The sequence below is a fragment of the Octopus sinensis genome, linkage group LG2 (genome assembly GCF_006345805.1).
Source record: "Octopus sinensis linkage group LG2, ASM634580v1, whole genome shotgun sequence".
NCBI classification, from domain to species: domain Eukaryota; kingdom Metazoa; phylum Mollusca; class Cephalopoda; order Octopoda; family Octopodidae; genus Octopus; species Octopus sinensis.
In genome coordinates, this window is record NC_042998.1 from 40,520,686 (window position 1) to 40,530,360 (window position 9,675).

The 9,675-nt window shown below is 38.1% G+C and overlaps 1 protein-coding gene across 1 annotated transcript in view; it reads right to left on the reverse strand.

Annotated features, from left to right (window-relative positions):
- Positions 1-7,391, reverse strand: part of LOC115228352 (catalase) — a 55,382-nt gene extending 47,991 nt beyond the window's left edge. Inside the window, exon 1 of the mRNA XM_029798954.2 lies at positions 7,212-7,391. Within this exon, the coding sequence (XP_029654814.1) occupies positions 7,212-7,268 (57 nt within the window). The 5' untranslated portion in view covers positions 7,269-7,391. The remainder of the gene's footprint in view (positions 1-7,211) is intronic.
- Positions 7,392-9,675: the final 2,284 nt, after the last annotated feature.

The window sequence follows — 9,675 nt, forward strand, 5'->3', positions numbered from 1 at the left end:
TATATATATATATATACATATATACGACAGGCTTCTTTCAGTTTCCGTCTACCAAATCCACTCACAAGGCATTGGTCGGCCCGGGGCTATAGCAGAAGACACTTGCCCAAGATGCCACGCAGTGGGACTGAACCCGGAACCATGTGGTTGGTTAGCAAGCTACTTACCACACAGCCACTCTCTTTTATTCTTTTATTTGTTTCAGTCATTTGACTGCGACCATGCTAAGCATTTTGCCTTGCATGCTAATGATTCTGCCATCTCGCAGCCTTTTACTCTTTTACTTGTTTCAGTCATTTGACTGTGGCCATGCTGGAGCACCACCTTTAGTTGAGCAAATTGACCCCAGGGCTTATTCTTTGTAAGCCTAGTACTTATTCTATCGGTCTCTCTTGCCAAACCGCTAAGTGACGGGGACGTAAACACATCAGCATCGGTTGTCAACCGATGTTGGGGGGGGGGCAAACAAAGACACACAAACATATATATACATATATACGATGGGCTTCTTATAGTTTCTGTCTACCAAATCCTCTTACAAGGTTTTGGTCAGACCGAGGCTATAATAGAAGACACTTGCCCAAGGTGTCATGCAGTGGGACTGAACCTGGAACCATGTGGTTGGTAAGCAAGCTACTTCCCACACAGCCACTCCTGCACATATGTTTACAAACATAAAAAATATTTAAAACATGCCCAAGGATAACCTTATTTTCCCACTCCAGGGTAATGGGATGGACACTCAAATGTACTAAAGTTCTTTGTTGACAAAATAAAATTAACAAAACTTCTTTTCCATCAAATCACATTTGTACATCCAATTTTTGTTTGGTACTGCTCATCACAACAACAACAATTCTTTTATTAGTCATAAAAACCCAAGATGCTAGTGACAGTAGAAAAGGAAAATCAGAAACAAGAAACAGTGGGGATTTACATCATGTAAAAAGTAAAACTAACAACCACAATAGAGACATTAATAATAATCGTCATCATTCTAATTTCCACTTTTCCATGCTTGCATAGAATAAATAGATAATAAAAAATAACATGTTCAATACAGAACAAAGGAAAACCAAAAAACAAGAAAAGGATCCACAAAATGAAGATATGGAAACCATAGAGGGTGATTCAGGGCAGCCCATACATATCACTTGATTACTCTGCCAAGCCAAAGTCAAAAATTCTCTTCTTGCTGCTAGCCCGTAGCTTTATGAAAGGTGAATGAAAATTATAAAATTGGTATGGCTAAATGGCTCTACAAAGCTGTTTAGCTTACTTACTTACTTGTACTTGAGGTGACATTCACCCTGGGCGGGTTGAGTTGGCTTCTTCCAGCACCCTCGAGACATCTCGAACCATGGCAGCCCACGCATGACGGTCCTGCACCAGTTCACTGGAGATAGCGAGCCAGTCACGGTTCCATCGGCGCAGGCCAACCACCTGCGGTTCCGTGAGAATGGAAAGGTCCTCCTTGATCATCGTAACCCAGGTCTTCAGCTGCCCGCCCGCGTGTTTCCGCCAGTTGGGAAGTGGAGTTGGGAGAAGGACATCACGGCTCAGTTCACCCACCGGACGCCTACATGCATGGCCAAACCACCGCAAGAACTGTTGTAGAAGGACAGCTGGAAGTGGCCGCATTTCACCCATCTTTATAAAATTTCCATGAAAATTACAGTGGGTAACATCATTCTCTCCACTCTTACTGTCTTCCCCAAGTTGTACTTGAAGAAGATGATGAAGGTTTGGCCTGAGAAGAAAACATCTGTCTTCAAACCTTTGAACCATGTCCATCACACAACTTCTTTCATCATAGACACCAGACAGAAGAAGCCTACCCACTCTTCCAGTGGTCTAATTCTTCATGAAACACCCAACTGATAGCCAAATCCTTCCCACATGTGCTAATAGCTGTTTGATATAAATCCACAAATTCACACGTAGATACTGAACAAAAGCATGTCAAATGACTTCATCACTCAGTAAGCATCTTAGACAAGTTCAATTACTAGTAGCTGTTCTATTTTCTCAGTTTTTAAGTTACAGTAAGATTTTAAACTTACACTACATAAAGTAACATAAGCAAATATTGTAAACTATTTGAATGCTATATTGATTCTGTTAACACATTGTCCCAATTTCTGACAGAAGTATAGTGACAGGGCCAGAAATGTGCAAGAAGGAAGTTAGTCAATTATATTGACCCTAAACTTGATAGATTCTTTATATGATCAAACCTAGGCAAAAGTGATCTTCAGAGGAATTTGAACATAGAACATGAAAATGTAGAATAAATGTCACAAGACATTTTGACTAAATGCACTAACGTTTCTGCCAATCTGCCATTCCAAGGTACAAAGGCTAAAAGTTGGAGAAGGAGGTGGGCATCAGGAAAAGGGAATATTACAAAGACATATAGTGAGGGATTTACATAAAACTGGATGAGATAGAAGGAAAAAAATAAAAATGAGATGTATACACAGTATACAAATACACGAGTACATGGATGATAAAGTCTTCATGATATGGGAGGACCTCCAACTAGAGCCCATCATGAAGTTACACAAAACAGATCTAAACTCACCCTGACCATTAATGGTTAGTACCTTCTCCAAAATGCTTTCTAACTAATTGATATTTTCTTAGATTCATTCATTCAAGCCATCTTTGCCACAGCCACTCACCTTCACTGTAGGAGAACACTTCTCTCTCCATCCTCATCTTCCTTTCGAAGGGAAAATTGGAAATGTCAATAAGGGCTTGACCAAAGAAAGTGCATGTTCCACTTCTTTCAGCCTTGCCCATCACACAACTTCTTTCACTATAGTCATCTTAACCCTTTTGATACTAATCTGCCTGAAACCACCTCTGGCTCTGTAGTATAAATGTCTTATTTTCAAAAATTCTGCATTAAAATCTTCTACCAAACCTTAGTCACAATTTATGTTCCTAACACTAGCTTAATGATAACTAAGTTATTTTATTAAATTCTTTGTTATATTTAAAGTTAATTGAAAGAAACACAGAGCATCTCAAAATAAATATGGTAATGAAAGGGTTAAAGAGGAAAATTACTTGCTGTCCTATTAAAGGAGAACAGCAGGGTCATTTTCACACTGACTTTGGCTAACAGCTGGATTTGTCCATCAAGTGACAACAGCTGTTTGACGTAACTCCACAAGCCAGTTGTGTTCAGACACTGAACATGTGCGTACAGAAAGCCTCTATTGCTCTGTGTGTATCTTGGACAAATTTCTAACATTGAATTTTAGGTAGGTGTTATTCAATTAAATCTAGTCCAGTACTCGACTGGTACTTTATTTAATCAATCCTGGTAGAATGAAAGGCAAAATTGACCCTGGGGGCATTTGATCTTAAGAGTGTAAATAGCAAGAACAAACCCAAGATGGCATTTTGTCTGACGTTTTACCAATTTTGACAATCCACCACTTTTTAATAACAATAATTCTTTCTATTAAATTTAATAGGCCAGAAATTTAGGGGGAAGGGACAAGTCAATTACATCAACCCCAGTGCACAACTGGTGCTTATTTCATTGATCCTGAAAGGATAAAAGGTAATGTTAGCCTCAGCAGAATTTGAACTCAGAAAGTAAAGACAAACAAAATCAAGCATTTTGTCCAGCATGCTAACAATTCTGCCAACTTGCCATATAACTTTTAATAATAACAATTATAACACCACCACAACAATTTCTAATTTAAGTGCAAGGCCAGCAATTTTTGAGGGGAAAGGATTTAATCAATTACATCACCCCCACCCCCCGTCCTTAACTGGTACTTTATGATATTGATCTGGGAGGAGGGAGAATGTAAGACAAAGTTCACTACAGTGGGATTCGAACCCTGAAAATATAGAGTCAGAACAAATACGAGGGTGGACTGAAAAGTTCCTAAGCTGACTATGAAAGAGTGATGCTATAGCTGTGAAATCTTGCATGCATTAATTTCAATCTTTCTTATTAATAACTTCATTGTTTTTTTTCAGGTAAACTGACACCTCACTGTTCATAGAAGACTTAAAATGTAACTTGCAGTGACTTCTCTTGAAAATGGACAAAATTTGACGTTATAGTGTTATCAAGCACTTGCAGAAAAAGGGTTTAACCTCCAAGGACATTCATGCTGACACGACTGCTACATTAGATGATGCTCCAGCTTTGTAAACAGTGTAAAAGTGGGCAACTGAATTTAGGGGAAAGGGATTGGAGAGTTCTAAAGATCACCCAAGGTCTGGACATCCTGCAACTGTCATCACTGAGGAAAACATCAATTGTGTTCACTGCATGCTGATGGATAAGCAATTGCCTATAAATCAAATAACCACTGCTATTAGCATATCCCATGAGAGAGTTGAGAATATTCTGCACAATGATATTGGCATAAAGAAGGTTTCTTATTTCTTTATTGCCCACAAGGGGCTAAAAATAGAGGGGACAAACAAGGACAGACAAAGCGATTAAGTCAAATACATCGACCCCAGTGCATAACTAGTACTTAATTTATCGACCCCGAAAGGATGAAAGGCAAAGTCAACCTTGGCGGAATTTGAACTCAGAACGTAACGGCAGACGAAATACCGCTAAGCATTTTGCCTGGCATGCTAATGTTTCTGCTAGTTCGCTACCTTGCATAAAGAAGGTGAGTGCCACATCTTCTAACACCTGATTAAAAGCACACCAGGCTGATCACATCATGGGAAAAATCTGATATTGTTTGAAGCAGATCCAGCTAGTTTTTTTAGACATTTCCTAACCCAGGATGAGAACTAGCTTCATCACTTTGAGCCAGAGACAAAGAGACAACCCATGCAGTGGAAACAACCCTGCTCATTTACTTCAAAGAAGACCAAGATCGTTTCATCAGCAGAGAAGGTGATGGTCTTAGCTTTTTGGCATGCAAAAGGCACTGTATCAATTGACTATGTTCAAAGGGGCTACACAATCAATGGAGAGTACTATGCTAGCTTGCTAAGGCAGTTATGAAAGGTTATCAAGATCAAATGCCCAGGAAAACTGATGAAAAGGGTCTCGTTTCATCAGGACAATGCTCCAGCACACAAATCCTTGGTTTCAATGGCTGCTGTACATGACTGTGGCTTTGAACTGGTTGATCAACCTCACTATTCTCCTGATTTGACCCCATCTGGCTTTCATATGTTGCCCAACATGAAAAAACACTTGGCTGGGAACCAGTATCATAGTGATGATGACTTCATATCTACTGTTGATAACGTTTTTTGATCAACACGATGAAAGCTTCTTCACTAATGGGATCCAAGCACAGCAACACTGACAGAAGAAATGTGTGGACTGCCAGGAGGACTATGTTGAAAAATAAACCTCATTTGGTCACATTCCATGGGAGTATCTGGATTAACATATATTCCAATGTTTTAACAATTCTGCATGCTTCCTATAGTAATAATAGTAATAATAATAAGCATACTTTCTATAAGTTAGCAGGGAGGGACAGTTGATTACATAAATTCCAGTATTCAACTGGTACTTATTTCATTGAACCCAAAAGGATGACAAAGTTGACCTTGGAATTTGGACTCAAGACATAGAGACAGATGAAATGCCACTAAACACTTTGTCCAACATGCCAACCATTTGGCCACCTCACTGACTTCTTAATAATAATGGCTTCAAATTGTGGCACAAGGCCAGCAAATTGGAGGGAGCGGGTAAGTCATTGATATTGACCTCAGTGCTCCACTGGTACCTATTTTATCAATCCTGAAAGGGCAAAAGGCAAAATTGACCTTGGTAGAATTTGAACTCAGAATGTAAGGACGGATGAAATATTGTTAAACATTTTACTCGGTGTGCTAACAATTCTGCCAGCTTCTAGCCTTCCTAATAATAAAAATCCATTCTTCTAAAGGTGCAAGGCCTGAAAATTTTGGGATAGGGGACTAGTTGATCATATTGACCGTAGTGCTCTGACCCCGAAAGGATGAAAGACCAAGTTGGCTTTGATGCAATAATTATAGTAATGTTTTCAAATTTTGCCACAAGGGCAGCAATTCTGGGGGAGAGGATAAGTCGATTATATTGACCCCAGTGTTCAACTGGTACTTATTTTATCGACCCCTCAAAGGATGAAAGACAAAGTTGACCTCGGTGGAATTTGAACTCAGAACGTAGCGAAGGGCAAAATACAAGGCAAGCAATATTTTGTGAGGAGGGCGTTAGTCAATACAAACAACCCAAAGTTTAACTGGTACTTTATTTTACTGACCCCAGTAGAATTTGAACCCAGAACATAAAGTGGAGTCAGTAGAAATATCGTGGAAATATCCTAAGGTCATTTTGTCCGACATTCTAACGATTCTGCCAGCCCCTCTGCCCTGGTTTTGTATAAATTCTATAGGGAGAAGAATCAATTAGATTGACTCCAGTGCTTGACTGGTACTTTATTTTATCGAACTCATAAGATATCTACCCTGCTCAAAAGTATGTTTTGGCAATATTTCAAAAGCGAGCTTTGTTTAGAAAAATCAGTTTCCAAAAATAGCATTAAAAAAATAAATAAGAAATGTAAAACGACATTTGATAATTATGAATGGGCCATGACTATAAAAAGCTTAAGGACTGCCCTTAACCGAAAGTGGTCGCGAATTGAAATATTAAATTATGAATAAAATACGTGTTGATTACTATAGTGTATTATATATTTTTAGTCTCCTTTATGTTAAATAAAAGCAAGAATAATTTTGCATTGACGTTAACTCTTTCATGGCGGAAAGGTACCGAGATAATTAGGACAGCGCTTACAACATTGAATATGAATGATCATGCGTTGTCGTTATAACGCATGCAAGGACCATTTAGGGAGACAGGAGCTAACAAAAGAGCCTTCACGCGGTTCTCTGACCGTGTTAAGAATGGCAGCCAAATCTTCCTCAAATTGCATTCACCCCTCTATTTAACAGTCTAGCTTTTATATACAAAAACATGAGATGGTCACTAACGAAATCCCTTTCTCTGATCAAAAGCCTACAACAAAGCGACCCTAACCCTAACAAGACGGCCATGCAACTAAATAGACAAAAAATGGATATAGTAAACGGGGCGTAACATTTGTCCTAATTTGGTTCGATACATAATAACAAATGAATATTATATACACCTGCGAAGAGACATCGTTGACAAGACTTCAAAATGCTTTGCAAAATATATTTACCGGATGATCTTCCTTGTAATGCTTAAGTTGGTCGCTAACTTTGTCTCGGTTGGCCATGATTGGAAGTTCGATGAACGCTTGTTTATTATGGGACAGGAGCTGCTGACTGAAGCTTACGACTTCGCAGATAGTAAATAAAAAGATTACAGGAGGTCAGGGGACGTAACTAGAACACTGATAACGTTGATGTTCTAAAATATATTCAACACGGTGTCAAGAAAAATAAAAAAACAATAAAAAACAAAAATAATAAATAAATGATAAATGACTATATATCTATTTAAAGATATTCCAGATATATTTCTTTAAAATATGTTCTGTTTAGACAAACATGGAAAGTTTTTACTAAAAGAAAAATAAATAGATCTAGCTGCCAAGTTGTCAAAACAATATTTTGAGAATTGACTTCTGTAAACAAAGAGAAGTTGTTTCCCTTGGATTGTTTCGCAATTAAATTTTTCCGACTGTTTTATTTAACAATTGAATTATAACCTCAGTTACTACCCCAAACACACACATATACGCGCGCGCGTAAATATGCATGCGTATGGGTGCGATGTGTGTGAATAAGATATAATTTTCATTCATGTTTATACTCCCAAATAAGAAAGTCAATTATTGGGTTTTGTTAATTTGGGGTTTTACTACTCTATTTTTCATGCTAGAATTAAAGAAAATAATATTGTAAGCCCTCTACGATTGTTGGGTTTAATGACATTAACATAATATGTTAAATTGTTATATAAGTTCTGAAGGGAAGTGTATAGATTCAGCCTTGTGGATTAAAAAGTTAAGCTTGAAATCTTATTAGGTTTGCACTTTTTAACACATAGCAAAATGAATTGCAAAGATAGGACACAAAACATAATTTACTCCCCTGACTACTATGCTATTATATATTATTAGCTTCAATAATTTGAAATCTATTAAAGACCATGTGGAAATCACTAGCTTAATTCACATGAAACAGAAATGTTTTTGAGGTACAACATCCAGCTGTTAGTTGATAACGTTTTTCTATATATCTGCAAGTAGATACCGATTGCTTGCCTTAAAAATAGCATATCGAAGTAGATAAAATATAAACCTAGACTATGGATATTATCCAATCATCTTGCTCATGGTCTACCCCTAAGTCTCCTGCCTGTTGATTCAGCTTGAAGAATTTGTCTCAGTTGATCATGCTTGGGGATCCAGCGGGAAAGTTTAAAGATTATTGTTTCTGATAGGATCCTGTGGAAGAAGTGCATGAAGATTTTATACCTACGGCCATAGAGATAATCACTAGCTTCTTAAATGAAGAACATTATACAGGGAATGGTAATAATCAGAAGGGGGTCGATAAAATAAGTACCAAGTATGCAGTGAAAATGGATTAATAGCTATAAGCCTAGAGAAGAAAGGGAATAAACTTCAATACCCTCCATCAGGCATTTGCCATATTCTGAACGCCTTACTTCCCTGGGCATGGATACATTGAAACTCTGACGTCTGGCAGCTGACTTGGCAAACACCCATAAAATTATTAACTATCTTACCAACAATAACTCTGAGCACCTTTTCAAACTCCACCTGTCTAACACCCGTGGACATGTTTACAAATCAGAAAACAGCACAGCTCCCATGACTTTTGGAAACATTTTTTCATGCTAAGAGTTGCTGAAGTATGGAACAAACTGCCGGCATCAGTTGTTAGTTGTCGGAGCACTGCATCCTTCAAAACTTCCATGCTTCCTGAGATTCGCCAACACTACACCTGATTTTCTCCCCTCCATACACACGCAAGCGTGTATTTGACTCATACACTTCACTTTCCAGACATTTGTACATTACTGCATTTGCTTTATATGCACTTTTGACGAGTTGTGGTGCACCTGAGCACTGTATACAATAATTTTATTATTACTAGATAGTATATGTTCCATATTATTTACCATACTTAAGGCAGTGAACTGGCAGAATCATTAGCACACCAGGCAAAATACTTAGTGGAATTTCGTCCATCCTTATATTCTGAGTTCAAATTTCAGCAGGGTTGACTTCGCCTTTCATTCTTTCAGGGTTGAAAAAATAAATACCTGTTGAACACTGGGGTTGATGTAATTGACTTAGCCACCTCCTCTGAAAATGCTGGCCCTGTGCTAAAATTTGAAACCATTATTTACCATACTTATAAATTCATGCTGTCTGTGGCAGTGAAAGCACAAACCTAGATCATGAGCATATGGATTCAATTCCTGGACTGAGTGGTGCATCATGTCCTTAAGCAAACATCTCATTTCATTTTGCTCCAGTCTAATAAGTTGTGATGGATATTGGTTAGAAGCTGGTGCAGTCTTTATTCCTTTCAGCCACAACATCCTGGATGTGCTGCTTGACCACAATTAACAGAAACATGGTACATGTTAATAAGCTATACTCACTCACGAGGGACAACTGGCTGTTCTTTTTGTACACACTTGTA